General features: G+C 42.3%; 1 protein-coding gene across 1 annotated transcript in view; it reads left to right on the top strand.

Moving 5' to 3' along the window:
• SPIDR (scaffold protein involved in DNA repair) overlaps positions 1-19,000 on the top strand; it is a 667,795-nt gene that overhangs the window by 153,425 nt on the left and 495,370 nt on the right. The window contains exon 6 of the mRNA XM_075353290.1: positions 11,105-11,334. Within this exon, the coding sequence (XP_075209405.1) occupies positions 11,105-11,334 (230 nt within the window). The remainder of the gene's footprint in view (positions 1-11,104; positions 11,335-19,000) is intronic.

Genomic DNA, 19,000 nt, shown 5'->3' with positions numbered 1-19,000 from the left:
AGATGATAATAATACCAAAGAATTTGTGATTGCAATCATTTTCAGGAAGAAACTGTATTCTCTGACAGAATTGCAGGGGTGCCAATACTTTTGGCCAGCACTGTATTATAAACTTGCACCCTTTTAATGCCTTTCATATGTCACTAAAGGGTGTTTAGGCTTGACTACCCTAAAAAAACAAAAGTTTTTTTAAAAAATGACGTGGAGTTTCCCCTGTTTTTGATAACCAGCAAAGGTAAAGCAGACAGCTAAGAGCTCATATTATCAGGCTGGCAAGGCCCATGATTATTGGGCCCTTCTCAGCCTAAATATATCAGCCATCAGGTGCCCCAGAAGTGGCGCATCACATTAGATGCACCAATTCTGGCACTTTCCGTCTGCTCTTCCCGATTGCCCTGTTGCATTTACAATCCAGGTAATGGTAATTGAGGTTGATGTTTGCTGTGTAGCGTCAACTGACACCAAGTCCTGCTCTTAATAATGGAGAGGTGTCTGTCCAGTAAGTAAAAAGAAACACACACTCAAAGTTTATTAAAAAAACAAAAAAAACACTCCCCAACTTTTTTTCTGGTTGACCAATTTATAAAAAAAACAAACTAAAAACAAAAAGCGAACCATGCAGGTCCAACATAATCCAAAGATTCTGACTTCGTCCAGCGAATCAGATTGTAGTCCACAAATCAAACCTGAAAAACATAAAAAGAAAACGTGAGACCTTGTTCACCAATATATTAGAAAGCAAAGTTCCCATGCAGATCTGATGCTTTCAATTACGTTCCCCAGTTCGGACAATCAAACAAGGCTCCATAGGCTTTGAGCAGCAGCCACTCCAGTCTCGCTCAGTGCTCCGTGAGAACAGGCGTCTGAGTGGGGACATCAGGAACATCACCGCTCATCACTCTGATGAGATGTCAGAGTGATGAGCAATGTTCCTGTCATCAGTCGCCTGGTCTCGTGGAGGGCAGCGTGAGCCGTGAGTGGCTGCTGCCAAAGCCTATCGAGCCTTGTTTGATCGTCAATCCCATTGGAAATCACGTGCATAGAACAAAAATATGAAACTCCTTGAAATGTGTAAAGTATCCTAAATACTAGAATTGGGAAGTATTATGGTTGTACTATCATATACATACACTATTCATCAGCATACTGCAACAAATAAATACATAAACTCCAATATTTCTGTACACATTAAAAAGGTGAAGTAACGTCTTAACATTTTTGATCAAAAAGTGCAATAGCTATCCAACCACATCAAGGTGACCTCATATGGGTGGTCCTTATCACAAATGTCTCTCCTCACTAAAAGCCAGTCCAGGCCTCCTGTAAACTGGGGAAGTAGAATGTGCATGTCCTGGTTTTTTTTTTTTTTTTTTTTTTTTTTTTGGGGGGGTGGCGCCTCAAAAGGCTCAACCCCCTTATATACACATTTTTCCAAGTGAGGTTTTATTTTAAAGGTAGTATGTCAACTATTTTTTGCTACTTCATCTGAAAGCAGCATAATGTAGGAAGAGAGACCCTGAATCCTGCGATGTATCACTTAGATTATTAGATTACAGGGTGCAGCTATTTTGACACAACCCGAGAGAGAGCTGTCCTACCCACACTAGGTTCTCAATAGAGATTGACACCTCACTGTCAATGTACAATCACCGTAGGGGGTGTGCCAGACTGCCTTGCACATGACTTGTAGTCCGAGCAATGAGAAGTCCTGCTGCTCAAACTAACAGCAAATAAACAACAGATTGGAACTTGACAAGACTGGCATCCCTGAATTCTGTACACACACGTTTAGTATTTGCGTACACATACTGACCTAGACAATCATATAGTCAGGTCAATTTAATTATAGTGAACATGGTAAATAAAAAGAAAAAATAAATAAATTGTGGAATGTTACTTTTTTTTTTTTCTAGTTCCAACACACCACAAAAAAACAAGGCTTCATACGGCTATATGGACAGAATAATAAAAAAGTTATGGCTCTTGGACGAAGTGGAGGAGAAAACGTGAAAAAAAACAAAAATGGAAAATTGCCTGGTAGTAAAAAATATTCTTCTAGTAAACAACAGTAATGCTCTTCCTGGCAATACAAGTTTACAGGCGCCATAGACTTTTGTTCTTGTCTTTGTTGGGAGTCTGTTTGTCTTCCCTCCCACACTGGTGTTCTCCTCTGTTGCTGTATACAAAACACATGGATGAACCCTACTACTTTGACCCATTTCGCTATGTGTTTCCCTCTCATGGCAATATTATGAAAGGGCAAGCTACATTTTAGGGTTTCTTTGCCTGGTTTACCAGGTCAGTGCAATCCTGGACCAATTGATAAGTTGCATTTTTTCACAACCAACTTTTTGACTCCATGATGCGGTCTTGTGAATATATTTTTGCACTTTTATTGGTGAATGGCAATTCTGTAATTTGGCCTATTACATAACTATGTAGATTTGTGAATTTCTCTACCAGCACCTTTTTGTATCTGTTGCTTCCATAAGTACCTTATTTTTTTGGACTATAAGGCTATGTGCCCACGCTGCGGAATTTGCCACGGAAATTCCGCGGATTTTTCAACAATCTGCAGCACAGCTACTCCCTAGCCATTTCTATGGCATTTGGGAACTGTTGTGCCCACGTTGCGTTTTTTTCCGCAGCGGAAATAATGCGGATTTCCCTGCAGAAAAATCAGCAGCATGAGAATTATTCCTGCGGACTTCTCCGCAGGGTCCCATATACTTACCTGCCTTGATAGAAGACCACGATGTCACTTTCTACGTCTGGTGCACAGGAGCGCGGTCGATCCAAGTACAGGAAGGAAGAGGTGGGCGGGGCCTGTACGAACTCCGGTCATGTGACAGCCGTAGCTAGTGCAGGCCCGCCCACCTCCAGCACAGTGCACCAGACGCTGACAGAGTGACCCGGCCGCCGGAAAGCGAGGTGCTGCATGATGGAGGTAAGTAATATGAACGCCCCGATCACTGCAGCACTTGTTCTGTAATGAGGATGCCGTGCCGAAGCCATGGTACTGTATCCTCAATGCAGAATGCCCTCACCGTATCCGCAGGACATTCCGCTGTACATCTGCAGCATGGAAACAGACAGAAGTTGTGCTGCGGTTTTCTGGGAGCTCCTGCAGACTCTGTATCCGCGGATTTTTCTGTAGCTAAATCCGCAGCATTCCCCCGGAAACCGCACCTTTGCATAGGTGCGGATTTCGTTGCGGATTTTGTTTTTTTTTTACATTTACTTGCATGGGCAAAATCCGCAGGTAAATCCACAGGAATAATTGACATGCTGCTGATTTTTCTGCAGGGAAATCCGCATTATTTCCGCTGCGGAAATAAACGCAGCGTGGGCACAGCAGTTCCCAAATGCCATAGAAATGGCTGGGGTGTAGCTGTGCTGCAGATGTTTGAAAAATCCGTGGAATTTCCGCGAAAAATCCGCGGCAAATTCCGCACATTTTACGCAGCGTGAGCACATAGCCTAAGGCTAGGAACGCACTTTGCGTTCACCTACTTGCAGTTTAGAACGTACGTTTTGGGCTTAATTGATTTGACCAAAGTTGCCTTTTTCAGAAATTTAGCGCTGAAAACGCATGCGGTTTTGCCGCGTATTTGATGTTTTCAGCGCTTTTTATCTGCGTTTCCACCTGCGTTCTGATAGTTGCGTTTTGAACATAAAGACACTGCTTAAAAAATGTTTAAATAGTCAAAATCTTAGAAAAAATGTTAAAAGAAAAATCAAATCTATAATCATAGAAAAAAATCATGAAATTAAATTATGTTCATTAAATTATTGCGGTAATATGATTTTTTTATGGAAAAATTGCAATAAAGTATAATTTTCCTTAATTTAAATTGTCGGACTGTGTGTCTGTGTAAAGGGACTTATGAAATCATTATTTTATTGATCAACACGCATGCTTTCTGCACTGAAAAAGCAGGTAAAACGCAGGAATTTGAAGGAATCTTGGTTTTTGCCATTTCTCATTTGACTCCAATGTTATCAAAACGCACCCAAAATGGCAAAAACAACTGACATGCTGCTTCTTTGAACGCATGTTTTTTTGCCACAAAATATGCAAATTAAACACAGCGTTTAGAAACGCAAAGTAGGGTCGGAAAATCCAATTTTTCCATTGACTTCGCTGGTAAATCAAAACACATGCCTTATGGCAAGAAAAAGGTGCATCTCAAAACGGACCTAAAAAGCAGCAGAAACGCAGGTAAAAACGCAAAGTGCGTTCCTAGCCTTAAACACACCTAGGTTTAGAGGAGGGAAATGTTAAAATGTAATATAAAAAAAATGAAGAAACAAAAAATGTGGTCATGACAGTGTTATGGGGGAGATCTGCTGCTGTCACTGTTATGAGGCTAATGTCCCCCAATTCTGTACTAATGTCCCCCATCTTAGTGTTTGTCCCAAATCTTGCTGTATGCATCCTGATAAATATGTAGCCCATTCTGGTATACAGTCATTGCTGAAAGTGTTGGCACCCTTTAAATTGTTCCAGAAAATGAAGTATTTCTCCAAGAAAATTATTGCAATTCTACATCTTTTGTTATAGACAAATGTATTTACTTTTTGTGTATTGGAACAATAGAAAAAAAAGTACAGAGGGAAAAAAGGCAAATTGGACATAATTTCACACAAAGCTATGAAAATGGTGTGGACAAAATAGTTGGTACCCTCAACTTAATATTTAGTTGCACACCCTTTGGAATAAGTAACTGCAATCAATTGTGAGGGACTTCTCCCATGAGCAATTTCAAGATCTCTCCACAGCTTTTCAATGAGATTTAGATCCGGACTTATTGCTGACCCCTTCAGAGCTCTCCAGTGCTTTGTTTCCAACTATTTCTGGTTGCTTGTTGAAGTGTTTTTGGGGTCATTGTCCTGCTGTAAGACCCATGATCTAGGATTCAAACCCATATTTCTGACACTGGGAACTACATTGCGACCCTAAATCCTTTGGTAATCCTTAGATTTCAAGATGTCTTGCACACAGTCAAGATACCCAGTACCAGAGGCTGAAAACCACTCCAAAACATCTTTGAACCTTCACCATATTTGACTGACAGTACTGTGTTCCATTGTTTGCAGGCCTCTTTCTGTGTTTGGTAAATAGTAGAAACATGTGCTTTATCAATAAGCTCTAACTTGGTGTCATCTGTCTACAATCCACTTTCCCAGCAGGATTTTGGCTAAAGCGGGCTTTACACACTGCGATATCGGTCCCGATATCGCTAGTGTGGGTACCCACCCCCATCTGTTGCGCGACACGGGCAAATTGCTGCCCATGCCGCACAATATCGCCCAGACCCGTCACACATACTTACCTGCCCGGCGACGTCGCTGTGACCGGCGAACCGCCTCCTTTCTAAGGGGGCGGTCCGTGCGGCGTCACAGTGACGTCACTGAGCGTCTGCCCAATAGCAGCGGAGGGGCGGAGCTGAGCAGGACGTAACATCCCGCCCACCTCCTTCCTTCCGCATAGTGGCCGGGAGGCAGGTAAGGGGAGCTTCCTCGTTCCTGCGGTGTCACACTGAGCGATGTGTGCTGCTGCAGCAACGAGGAACAACCTCGTTACTGCTGCAGTAACGATTTTTGAGAATGGACCCCATGTCACCGATGAGCGATTTTGCACGTTTTTGCAACGATGCAAAATCGCTCATCGGTGTCACACGCAACGGCATCGCTAATGCGGCCGGATGTGCGTCACCAATTCCGTGACCCCAACGAGTTCGCATTAGCGATGTCGTAGCGTGTAAAGCCCCCTTTACTCATGTACATTCTGGCAAAGTGCCGTTTTAGCTTTCTCCTGGGTCTCCTGCGTAGCATTTCATTTCATTGAAATGTGGACAGATAGTTTGCGCTAACACTGATGCACCCTGAGCGTGCAGGACAGCTTGAATTTCTTCTGAATTTGATTCGGGCTGCTTATCCGCCATGCAGACTATCCTGTGTTGCAAGCTTTCAGCAATTTTTCTCTGCCGTCCATAGCCAGGGAGATCAGCTACAGTGCTATGTGTTGTAAATTTCTTGGCTGCGTGCCATGGACAAAGGAACATCAAGATGTATTCTTATGATGCCCTTGTAACCATGAGATTGTTGCTATTTTTCAACAATTGTTGTTCAGTAGTCCTCAAACAGTTCCCTTCCCATATTTCTGTTCTCCATGCTTACAATGGCACACACAGGCATGCAATGCAAAGGTTGAGTCAACTTCTCCCCTTTTTACCTGGTTTCTGGTGTAATTTTAATTTTGCCAACACCTGTTAATTGTCATAGGTGAATTTAAATAAGCATCACATGCTTGAAACAAAAGTGCCAACAATTCTATCCTGCCCATATGGGGTTTGGTGTAAAGTTATTTCCAATATGTCTTTTTTTTCTTTTTTTTGTATAGTTCCAATACAAGCAAAGAAAATATAAACATGTATGACAAAACATGTACTGCAATAATTTTCTAGGAGAAATGCTTTATTTTCTGGAACAATTTCAAGGCTACCAACACTTTTGACTGTATATGCCCCCTAGCCTGGTATATATGTGGCCTATCCTTGTACTTGTATATATGTAAACCCCATCATGGGGCCATCCTTTTAAATATATATAATATATATATGTGTATGTGTGTATATATATATATATATATATATATATATATATATATATATTATATATTTTATATATATATTATATATTTTATATATATATTATATATTTTATATATATATTATATATTTTATATATATATATTATATATTTTATATATATATATTTTATATATATATATTATATATTTTATATATATATATTATATATTTTACATATATATATATTATATATTATATATTATATATTTTATATATATATATATTATATATATATATATATATATATACAGTGCCTACAAGTAGTATTCAACCCCCTGCAGATTTAGCAGGTTTGCACATTTTTTGCACATTTGGAATTAACTTGGCATTGTGACATTTGGACTGTAGATCAGCCTGGAAGTGTGAAATGCACTGCAGCAAAAAAGAATGTTATTTCTTTTTTTTTTTTTTTTTTAAATTGTGAAAAGTTTATTCAGAGGGTCATTTATTATTCAACCCCTCAATCTACCAGAATTCTGTTTGGTTCCCCTAAAGCAGGGGCGGGGAACCTCCGGGCCGCGGGCCGTATACGGCCCGTGACGACTTTTTATGCGGCCCCCGGGCACATTCCCGGGGACCATTGTGCTTTGGTGGCAGCCGCGCTTTTCCCGGCTGCCGGCCCTTTAAATCCCATTGCCTGATGCCCTGTGGTAGATGCTAGAATGTACGGGCTCTCTCCAGATCCTGACTTCCAGGACCTGACTGCAGCCCATACATTCTAGGCTTATCCCCGGCCTGTGTGCTCTGGTGGGCGGGTAAGCAGCACGCTGCGATAAAGTCACACAGAAGAGCTGCAGCAGTTTTACCAGCCTCCCGAAACTGTGCTGTGTGTGTGTGACTCTCCCTCCCCCCTCACTTCGAGTGCTCAACCCATCGCTGCCCCCCTCCGCTCAGTGCTGTGTACCCCCTCGTACTGTGTGTACCCCTCAATGCTGTATGTACTCCCTAGTGCAGTGTGTACCCCCTAGTACAGTGAGTACCCCTTAATGCTGTGTGTACCCCTTAATGCTGTGTGTACCCCCTAATGCTGTGTACCCCCTAATGCTGTGTACCCCCTCGTGCTGTGTACCCCCCCAGTGCTGTGTACCCCCTAGTGCTGTGTGTACCCCCTAGTGCTGTGTGTACCCCCTAGTGCTGTGTGTACCCCCTAGTGCTGTGTGTACCCCCTCGTGCTGTGTGTACCCCCTCATGCTGTGTACCTCCTAGTACAGTGTGTACCCCCCAGTGCTGTGTACCCCCAGGTTCTGTGTGTACCCCCTAATGCTGTGTGTACTTTCTAATGCAGTGTGTACCCCCTAATGCTGTGTACACCCCAGTGCTGTGTACCCCCTCAGCGCGGTGTAACCCCTCACTGCTGTCCGTGCCCCACCTAGTGCTGTCTGTACCCCCTGGGTGATGTCTATACCCCCCCACCAGTGCTGTCCGCACCACCTAATGCTGTCCATGCTGCCACCAGTGCTGTCCATGCCACGGTGAGTGCTGTCTGTGCCCCCCTTATGCTGTCCATGCTCCCCAGTGCTGTGTGCCACCCCTCAGTGATCTTAACTCGCTACTGCTGTCTGTACCCTCCCACTGCTTTCTATGCTCCCCAGTTCGTGCTCTCCTGTTGATGTCTATGTTCCCCCAGACCTGTCTGTCTCCCTAGTGCTGCCACCCAGTGCAGTGCGTGCTGCCACCCAGTGCAGTGCGTGCTGCCACCCAGTGCAGTGCGTGCTGCCACCCAGTGCTGTGCGTGTCCCCACCCAGTGCTGTGCGTGTCCCCAGTCATGTCTGTGCCACCGCCAGGGCTGTCCAGGCCCCCACTGATGTATATGCCCCAGCCCCTCCTGTGATGTATATGCCCCAGCCCCTCCTGTGATGTGTACTCCCAGTGTCTCCTGTAGTTTATGCGCCCCAGCCCCTCCTGTGATATAAACTCCCAGTGTCTCCTGTAATTTATGCGCCCCGGCCCCTCCTGTGATGTGTATGCCCCCAGCATCTCCAGACAGAGACAAACCTGGAAAAGCAGCTGTGAGAAACAAGATGATCAATATCACCGAACATCACAATCGCACCAAAGAGAAGCAGCTCCAGCCTCCACAGTAGGGGTGAGTTAATTAATCGTTTGACCAAATATGGCAGGGTTATTTTTCAGGTTGATAATGTTGTGCGGCCCCCAAAGGTTAGTAGGAAATTCCAAATGGCCCCCGGCAGTAAAAAGGTTCCCCACCCCTGCCCTAAAGTATTAAGAAGTATTTCAGGCACAAAGAACAATGAGCTTCACATGTTTGGATTAATTATCTCTTTTTCCAGCCTTTTCTGACTAATTAAGACCCTCCCCAAACCTGTGAACAGCACTCAAACTTGGTCAACAAGGGAAAGACAAAGGAGCATTCCAAGGCCATCAGAGACAAGGTCGTGGAGGGTCACAAGGCTGCAAAGGGGTCAAAACCCTTTCCAAGGAGTTGGGCCTACCTGTCTCCACTGTTGGGAGCATCATCCGGAAGTGGAAGGCTTATGGAACTACTGTTAGCCTTCCATGGCCTGGACAGCCTTTGAAAGTTTCCACCCGTGCCGAGGCCAGGCTTGTCCGAAGAGTCAAGGCTTAACCCAAGGACAACAAGGAAGGAGCTCCGGGAAGATCTCATGGAAGTGGGGACATTGGTTTCAGTCAATACCATAAGTAACGTACTCCACCGCAATGGTCTCCGTTCCAGACGAGCCCGTAAGGTACCTTTTACTTTCAAAGCGTCATGTCAAGGCTCGTCTACAGTTTGCTCATGATCACTTGGAGGACTCTGAGACAGACTGGTTCAAGGTTCTCTGGTCTGATGAGACCAAGATCGAGATCTTTGGTGCCAAACACACACGTGACGTTTGAAGACTGGATGGCACTGCATACGGCCCCAAGAATACCATCCCTACAGTCAAGCATGGTGGTGGCAGCATCATGCTGTGGGGCTGTTTCTCAGCCAAGGGGCCTAGCCATCTGGTCCGCATCCATGGGAAGATGGATAGCACGGCCTACCTGGAGATTTTGGCCAAGAACTTGCGCTCCTCCATCAAGGATCTTAAGATGGGTCGTCATTTCATCTTCCAACAAGACAGTGACCCAAAGCACACAGCCAAGAAAACCAAGGCCTTGTTGAAGAGGGAAAAAATCAAGGTGTTGCAGTGGCCTAGTCAGTCTCCTGACCTTAACCCAATTGAAAACTTGTGGAAGGAGCTCAAGATTAAAGTCCACATGAGACACCCAAAGAACCTAGATAAGTTGGAGAAGATCTGCATGGAGGAGTGGGCCAAGATAACTCCAGAGACCTGTGCCGGCCTGATCAGGTCTTATAAAAGACGATTATTAGCTGTAATTGCAAACAAGGGTTATTCCACAAAATATTAAACCTAGGGGTTGAATAATAATTGACCCACACTTTTATGTTGAAAATTTATTAAAATTTAACTGAGCAACATAACTTGTTGGTTTGTAAGATTTATGCATCTGTTAATAAATCCTGCTCTTGTTTGAAGTTTGCAGGCTCTAACTTATTTGCATCTTATCAAACCTGCTAAATCTGCAGGGGGTTGAATACTACTTGTATTCACTGTGTGTGTGTGTGTGTGTATATATATATATATATATATATATATATATATATATATATATATATATATATATATATATATATATATATATATATATATATATATATATATATAATATATATATATTTTTTATATATAATAAAATATAATATATATACACCCATTCTGGTAAATATGTTCCCCATCATGGGCCCATCCTGGTATATATGATCCTACTCACTTTTCCTCCGCTCTCCCGATACACAGTACCCTCTTCTTACGCCAGCAGCGGACTTTGACATGTAAGCATTAGGCAGCTCATGCCGTCACTACAATGCGCCCCCAGTCACACGCTGACATCAGCTTCTGGCTAATCCAAAATTAATATTCACTATGGGTGTGGGGAGCAGTGAAAATTAATTTTCTTTCATAGTGCACACATGTGATCTCCCCAGTCACTGCAATAAGCTGGGATAACCATGTGCATCTGCAATCAAAGAAAATAAATATTCACTGCTTCCCATGCCCACAATCTTGCTCACCTGTCTGCACAGGCTTCAGTGCCGTGCGCTGGGCGGGATTACGGGTGACGGGAGTAGAGAATATTAATTTTCCTAATAGTGGACACACGTTTGCCCCAGCTGCCGGCTTTCTGCAGCAGCATACCCTGCTCCTGCCTCCTGTGACCCACTCCACCACTGCCGTGCCCCCCCAGAAGGAACAAGGTACATCTGGACTATGAGATGCACCCACACTTTTTTCCTCGCAGATGTGGAGGAAAAAAAAGTGAGTCTTTTAGTCTGAAAAATAAGGTAATCAGAGGAAGTTGATAACGTTATATTGTCTATTTTTCCTATTTTATAACATTCTCTTTTTCCTCTTTGTTTTAGTTTGTGGATATTGTTGAATATTCTTCTGATGATCCACCTGATGAACCTACTGTAATGGCTACCAGAGCAAATAGGACAGTAGGTAATGAAAATGGTATGCCCTCCAGTGGGAAATCGGCAAGTGACTGGTTGAAAACTGCACAGCTTCTGCTCCAAACACCAGAAAAGAAAGCAGAGGTTCACTCTAAAACGCCAGAGGACTCTGCCAAGAAGAAAAAACGATTCCTTAGGTAGGTTTTTGTTTTGCAAACCTCCCATTTTCATGTATGAGTATTGTGAAAAATGGCAATCATTGAGATGTTATTCTATACTACTGAACTTTCTTAAAGGGGTTCTCCAGTCTAAATTGACAAGTCTGCAGTCGTTCTGCAATTTTATACTTGTGAATCCTCACATCGCACGCATTATGAGCTATGAGGATTGTCTTGTGCCAGAGCTGGGAACAGTGGTCATGTGGCAGAGAGCATGTAATATGCCAGAATGATGGGCACGGCCTCACTCAATGCAGTCACATAGTTATTGCTGACTTGTGATTTTAAAACTGGCAACCCCTTTAATTGTATATCAATAAAATATTTAGTTTAGATTAATCATCTTTATTTATGTAGCACCAAATTATTCTGCAGGACAATTGTCAAGTGAGGGTCCTGATCAGGAAAACTTAGAATGTGACATAATAGGCATGTCACAAAAGCTAAAAAATAAATTTTAATAATCACAGACCTTTATGAGCTAATCACCACCCAGTACCAATGTGTGCAGAGAAATAAAGTCCATGGCATGTGGGAGTTAAGGTTGGATGAAGGGATCAGATTTTGAGGGATAACATAAGTGTGTGTCATTCAGTTTGTAGTATAAGCAATCGGATCATAACAGGTTCATGTCTCCTAAGGGGGACTAAGAATAAAAAAAAAAAAACTGTTTAAAAAATATATAAAAAGATACAATTTCAAAATCACCCCGTTTTCCCGTTAAAAATAAAGAAATGAAATAAAAAACAAAACACACATTTAGTATCGCTGCGTTAGTAAGCATCTGATCTATTGAAATATATAATTAACTAGATTGGGGAATGCCATAGAAAGTAATAAAATCAAAATGCCAGAAATGTGTTTTTCTTTGGTCAATACATCTCCCTAAAAATACGAGGGGCTGCTGATAAGTCTTTGGCTTTACCCAAAAAGAAACGAGATAGGAGGATGAAACTTTAGATTTATTCCACATACTCTCCACTGATGTCAACACACTTCTTACATCGATATTCCAAGTTCTGTAAGCCTAGCAAAAAGGAGGATTTCGGTTGTGCCTCAAACCAGGCATCCGTTGCAGCCCTGGCATCAGAAATAGTTTGAAATTTTGTACCCTTGTGGTGTTTCTTCAGATTTGGAAACAGATGATAGTCGTACGAAGCTAGATCTGGTGAATAAGGTGGGTGGTCAACCAGCTGGAAGCCCAGCTCTGCCAGTTTTGCTGTGGTCGCTTGTGCAGTGTTAGCAGCGGCATTGTCTTGCAGGAACAAGATTCCTTTGGACAGCTTGCCCTGACTTTTGGCAAGAGCTGCCTTCAATTGGTCCAAACGTTCAATGTAATACCTTGCATTGATGGTGGAACCCTTTTGAAGGTAGTCCACTAGCAGCACACCCTCCTTATCCCAGAATAGAGACACCATCACCTTAGTGGTGGATTTTTGCACCCTGAACTTTGAGGAGAACCACTGTATCTTTACTCTTTTGACTGCTTTTTGTTTTCAGGATCATACAAATAAATCCAGTTCTTATCCATAGTGACCAGTCGATCCAGGAAGTTCCTATAAGTCTGGGAACGCTGACAAATGGACCGGGAAGTTTTCACTTGCATGCTTCTCTGATCATTTGGGGACTCACTTTGCAGATCGCTTCATGTCCAAATGCTCATGGATAATGACACAAACACGTTCACGGGAAATCCCCATGATATCTGCTATTGATTTAGCTGAAATTTGTCGATTCTCCAGTATGAGGTTGTGCACAGCATCGACGATCTTTGGAACAACAACCACTGTCTGTTGTCCAGGACGTTCCTCATCATTTTGTGCTGATGTGGCCCGTTTTAAATTTGGCAACTCTGTTCTTAACTGTGGAATATGAAAAGCATTGATTCTCAATGTCTGCGGCATATCACCATGAATATCCTTTGCGAACTTCCTTTGCAAAACCAGAATTTTATCACTCCTCTGCTCCCAGTTGCTATGAATATCACTTTAGACTCCGCCATTTTGTTTTTTCGTGTGCTTAGGAAACTTTTGCTGTAAGCAACAAAGACAACATTTTGAAAATCTATTCGACACAAAATGCTTTCATATGATGTTACTCTCTTTACCATAGAAACAAGAAGATCACAAAGCCAAAGACTTATCAGCACACCCTTGTATGCACTAAAAACAGATCAAACCATCATGTACAACCAAACATGGCGCCACTAAAACCTTCAGTTTCACATACAAAAAAAACAAGCCCTCTGATGATCGTAAATGATGGTAAATTAATTTCTAAAACTTGTCAGTATTATTGTTGACATAAATATTGTATGTTACTAGTTCTTTTTTTTTTTTTTTTTTTTTGGAAACATAATAAGTTTAAAAAAAAAAAACAAAAAAACAATCCCTCACCCAGCTCAAACAGTGGAAAAGCAAATACGTTATGGGCCTCGGAATATAGTGACATAAACATCCCCCTCCCCAATTTTTTTTTTTTTTATTATTTTTTATTACAAATTTTTTTTTTTTTTTCTCTCCTTTAAAGAAAAAAATCTATACACATTTGATATTTCTGTAATTGTACTGATCATGATTCAGAGTAACTTTTACCACAGGATGTATGCTGTAACAAGAAGATACAACATCCTCATAACTCACAAATAAATGCATTCCTGCCCCCCAATTTAACCCTACTTTGCATTTTTTTTTCCCATTTTCTCAGTATATGGAATGGTAAAATTGATGGTGTCATTAAACGATACATTTTGTCCCACAAAAAAACAAGCCATCATACAATTATGTGGATGGAAAAATAGGAAAGTTCTGGGAGAAGGGAAGGAGGAAAAAAAAGGCAGAAATGAACATTTGCTGCAGAAGGAAAGAGTTAATGCATGCTATATTTATTTATTTTTTTTTAATTTGCAGTAAGCTTCTCAAGCTTTCTAGTGTTATTTTTAAGAAGCCAACATTTGATCTTGACTAAGCAGGGAACTTGGAGTTATTTATCCTAAAAACAATGGTGAACCATAAAGATATAGAATTTTGTAAATAATCAGCAGCTAATTTTGGACCAAAAAGCAAGAGGATCGTATAAAGAGCTATGCTGGAAGAAAAGCATGTTATTTTTGTTTTGTTTTAATGTCTTGGATGAAATATTCTGCAAAGCTTCAAACGCCAAATGTGCTATTCAGTTTACAGTGTAAAATGAAACTTCATCTGTTTTCTATTTTATTTTTCTTATTTCCCTACGCATAATGGACCATGACATTTTTAGTAAATATATTTCAGCATAATCTCAAGTTATAGGTCAGGATGGTCTCTGCCTGAGAAAATAGGGATATTTCACACAATAGAGAACTTGTATTTTCTAAAGATCACTAGTAATCTCAGTGTCTTTTAAAGTACATTTTTGTCCTGTGTGCTAAATAACTTAGCATTACGGATCTCATTTCGGGGTCTCAAAGTAAAATGGGGTCGAGGGCCACTTATATTTAGTTAGGGCATGATTTGCATTTGTTTAGTAAGAATGGGGCACATTACTACAGGATGAGGACCAGGATAGGGACATTACTACAGGATGGGGACAAGGATAGGCACATTACTACAAGATAAAAATAACGATGAGCACATTACTACAAGGGGATAAGGATGGACACATTACAACAGAATTGGGAGCAGGATAGTGCACATTGCTACAAGATGGGGAACCGGATGGGGACATTAGTACAAGATGTTAGCCAAAATTACTATATGGTGCCAATTGTAAAACTGTATTACTTACAAAAATAGGATGAAGTGTAAAATAATAAAAAATAAAGAGATTTTTTTTACCAGCAAAAATGTATGTACAGTCATATGAAAAGGTTTGGGCACCCCTATTAATGTTAACCTTTTTTTTTTTTTTTTTATATATAACAATTTGGGTTTTTGCAACAGCGATTTCAGTTTCATACATCTAATAACTGATGGACTCAGTAATATTTCTGGATTGAAATGAGGTTTATTGTACTAACAGAAAATGTGCAATCCGCTTTTAAACAAAATTTGACCGGTGCAAAAGTATGGGCACCTCAACATAAAAGTCACATTAATATTTTGTAGATCCTCCTTTTGCAAAAATCACAGCCTCTAGTCACTTCCTGTAGCTTTTAATGAGTTTTTGGATCTTGGATGAAGGTATATTTGACCATTCCTGTTTACAAAACAATTTCAGTTAAGTTTGATGGTCGCCGAGCATGGACAGCACGCTTCAAATCATCCCACAGATGTTCAATGATATTCAGGTCTGGGGACTGGGATGGCCATTCCAGAACATTGTAATTGTTCCTCTGCATGAATGCCTGAGTAGATTTGGAGCGGTGTTTTGGATCATTGTCTTGCTGAAATATCCATCCCCTGCGTAACTTCAATATCGTCACTGATTCTTGCACATTATTGTCAAGAATCTGCTGATACTGAGTTGAATCCATGCGCCCCTCAACTTTAACAAGATTCCCGGTGCCGGCATTGGCCACACAGCTCCAAAGCATAATGGAACCTCCACCAAATTTTACTGTGGGTAGCAAGTGCTTTTCTTGGAATGCCGTGTTTTTTTGCCTCCATGCATAACGCCTTTTTGTATGACCAAACAACTCAATCTTTGTTTCATCAGTCCACAGGCCCTTCTTCCAAAATGTAACTGGCTTGTCCGAATGTGCTTTTGCATACCTCAGGCGACTCTGTTTGTGGCGTGCTTGCAGAAATGGCTTCTTTCGCATCACTCTCCCATACAGCTTCTCCTTGTGCAAAGTGCGCTGTATTGTTGACCGATGCACATTGACACCATCTGCAGTAAGATGATGCTGCAGGTCTTTGGAGGTGGTCTGTGGATTGTCCTTGACTGTTCTCACCATTCTTCTTCTCTGCCTTTCTGATATTATAGATATCAGAACCAGAGCATAGGAACCTTGCTAGAATGCAGCCCAGGAGCTGCAGAAGGGGAATCTTAGGTTTAGTGCAAAATTTCTGCTGACAGGTTCCCTTTAAAAGCATTTCATAGGAAAATGATGACTGTATCACAGAATAAGTAATAAAAATAGGCTTGCTAAATAAAACAAAATATAAAGAGCAGCTAAGGTGATAGCAAGTAAATTGGCCTCACTGTATGTGTTATAACCGTTCAGGTTGTGTCCCGATCATGAATGATCTGTGGATATAGCAAGTAGCCTCAATCTCGCTGCAATCTCGTGTATATTGTCCGTATGATACCGCTGGGTGGGTGCCGTCACCACTGACCACTGTCAAGGCACAGTAATCAGAAAAAAACAAAAAAAAAATTAACAAAAAAATGGTGGTGACCTCAGCCACCCTGTGGTCACCATATGTACTGTATATACGGGAATGCAGTGAGATTGAATCTACTTGCTATATACACACACGAATCTTTCATGATCTGGACACAAATTGAACTCTTATAACACGTGCTGTGAGGGCAATTTACTTCTTATCGCTCATCTTAGCTGCTATTTAAATTTTATTCTATTTAGCAAGCTTATTTTTATTATTTATTCTGTGATACAGCCATCTATTTCTTGGGAGATGCTTTTTAGATTTTCAGTTATCGGTAGCAGTTTAAGCAGGTCGCTGCCTTTAAGCAGTTGTCTTCGTTATACTTAGGCTATGTGCGCACTAGAGCTTTTTACCTGCGGATTTACCCGCGGATTTGCCCTGGAAATTTCTTGAGAAATGTCTGCAATCTTTGTGCAGACATTTCCCATGAAATTCAATGAGAAAAAAAAATAGCTGTGCGCACTGTGCGGATTTTTCTCAAGAAAATTTCTTGAGAAAATTTTCTCGAGAAACTTTCTTGAGAAAATGTGCATGTCCATTAATTTCCGCAGGTACCGGGGGTATTCCGGAGTATTCCGCAGGTAGCAATGATGTGCGGTATACCCCCGGAATAGCCGCGAATTACCTGCGGGAATGATCACCGCTGCCTGCGGTTTTGCAGGAAGCGATGTCATTATGTCAGGAAGAGGAAGCGGAGCAGACGTCACACTCCCTGGACGCCGCACAGAAGCACTTCCGTGCGACCTCCAGGTGCCAGTTTGTGTCCTGCTCCGGCCTCGCGGCTGCCTGCACTGCAGGGTGTCAGTGTGTGCCCGCAGTGTCAGCAGCCTGTCACGCTGCAGCGCAGGCAGACACTGACACAGGCAGACACTGACATCCTGCAGTGTTGGGAGCCGCGGGGATGACGATCGCTGCTGTCAGGAGGTGAGATCATTACCTGCTGTGACGATCTCCTGCCTCCTGACGTCAGCGCTGTCACTGCTGTCTATGCCCGTCTCACGAGCGGCCCGAGACTGTCACTAGCGGTGACGTCACGGGCTCTCGCGATACTTCTGACAACGCAGTCAGTGACAGCGCTGACGTCAGCAGTACAGGAGATGATCACAGAAGGTAATGATCTCATCTATGCTCCTGATGGCAGCGCTCGTCATCCCCTGCAGTGACCTGGGCTGACCTATTGATGTTAGCTCAGGTCACTGCACAGCTCTCCCAGCCAATGGGGAACATTCTGTTCTTCATTGACTGGGACAGCGACTATGGTATGGATCGCCGTGGGACCCCCCCCCTATTGGATTACGCCGGACGTGGATTGATTGTTCTTTTCAATAAATTGGTTAAAGAGGCTATGTGGGGAGTGTTTTTTCAAATAAAACTTTTTTTGTTGTCTATTTTTTAATTACTACTGACTGGGTTGGTGATGTCGGGTATCTGATAGACGCCTGACCTCACCAACCCCAGGGCTTGATGCCAGGTGACATTACACATCTGGCATCAACCCCATATATTACCCCGTTTGCCAACGCACCAGGGCGCGGGATGAGCTGGGGCAAAGCGCCAGGATTGGCACGTCTAATGGATGCGCCACTTCTGGGGCGGCTGCGGCCTGCTATTTTTAGGCTGGGGAGTGTCCAATAACAGTGGACCTCCCTAGTCTGAGAATATCAGACCCCAGCTGTCCGCTTTAGCTTGGCTGGTGATCCAATATGGGGGGGACCGCACGTTTTTTGTTTTAAATTATTTATATAATTTAAAATAACAGCGTGGGGTGCCCACTCTTTTGGATTATCAGCCAAGGTGAAGCTGCCAGCGGTGGTCTGCAGGCTGCAGCTGTCTGCTTTACCCAAGCTGGCTACAAAATATGGGGGGACCTCACGTCGTTTTTTTTTAATTATTTATTTATTTTATGGCTAAATACAAGGCTAAGCACCCTTTAGTGCCACATGAAAGTCACTAAAGGGTGCCAGCTTAGAAAATGCAGGGAGGTGGAACATTATATAGGTTTTTCTCATCTATCTATCTATCTATCCCTCTATCCATCTATCCCTCTATCTATCTATCTATCTATCTATCCATCTATCTATCTATCTATCCATCTATCCCTCTATCTATCTATCTATCTATCTATTCATCTATCCATCTATCCCTCTATCTATCTATCTATTCATCTATCTATCCCTCTATCTATCTATCTATTCATCTATCCATCTTTCCCTCTATCCATTATCTGTCTATCGATTATCTTTATTATTTATTGCAGGGACAAACCTGCGGTAAATCCGCGGCAAATCCGCGGCAAATCCGCATGCGTTTTTGCCGCGGATTTTTCCGCAGGT

Source organism: Anomaloglossus baeobatrachus, chromosome 6 (assembly GCF_048569485.1).
Source record: "Anomaloglossus baeobatrachus isolate aAnoBae1 chromosome 6, aAnoBae1.hap1, whole genome shotgun sequence".
Classification (NCBI taxonomy): domain Eukaryota; kingdom Metazoa; phylum Chordata; class Amphibia; order Anura; family Aromobatidae; genus Anomaloglossus; species Anomaloglossus baeobatrachus.
This window is presented reverse-complemented; position numbering and strand designations above follow the sequence as displayed.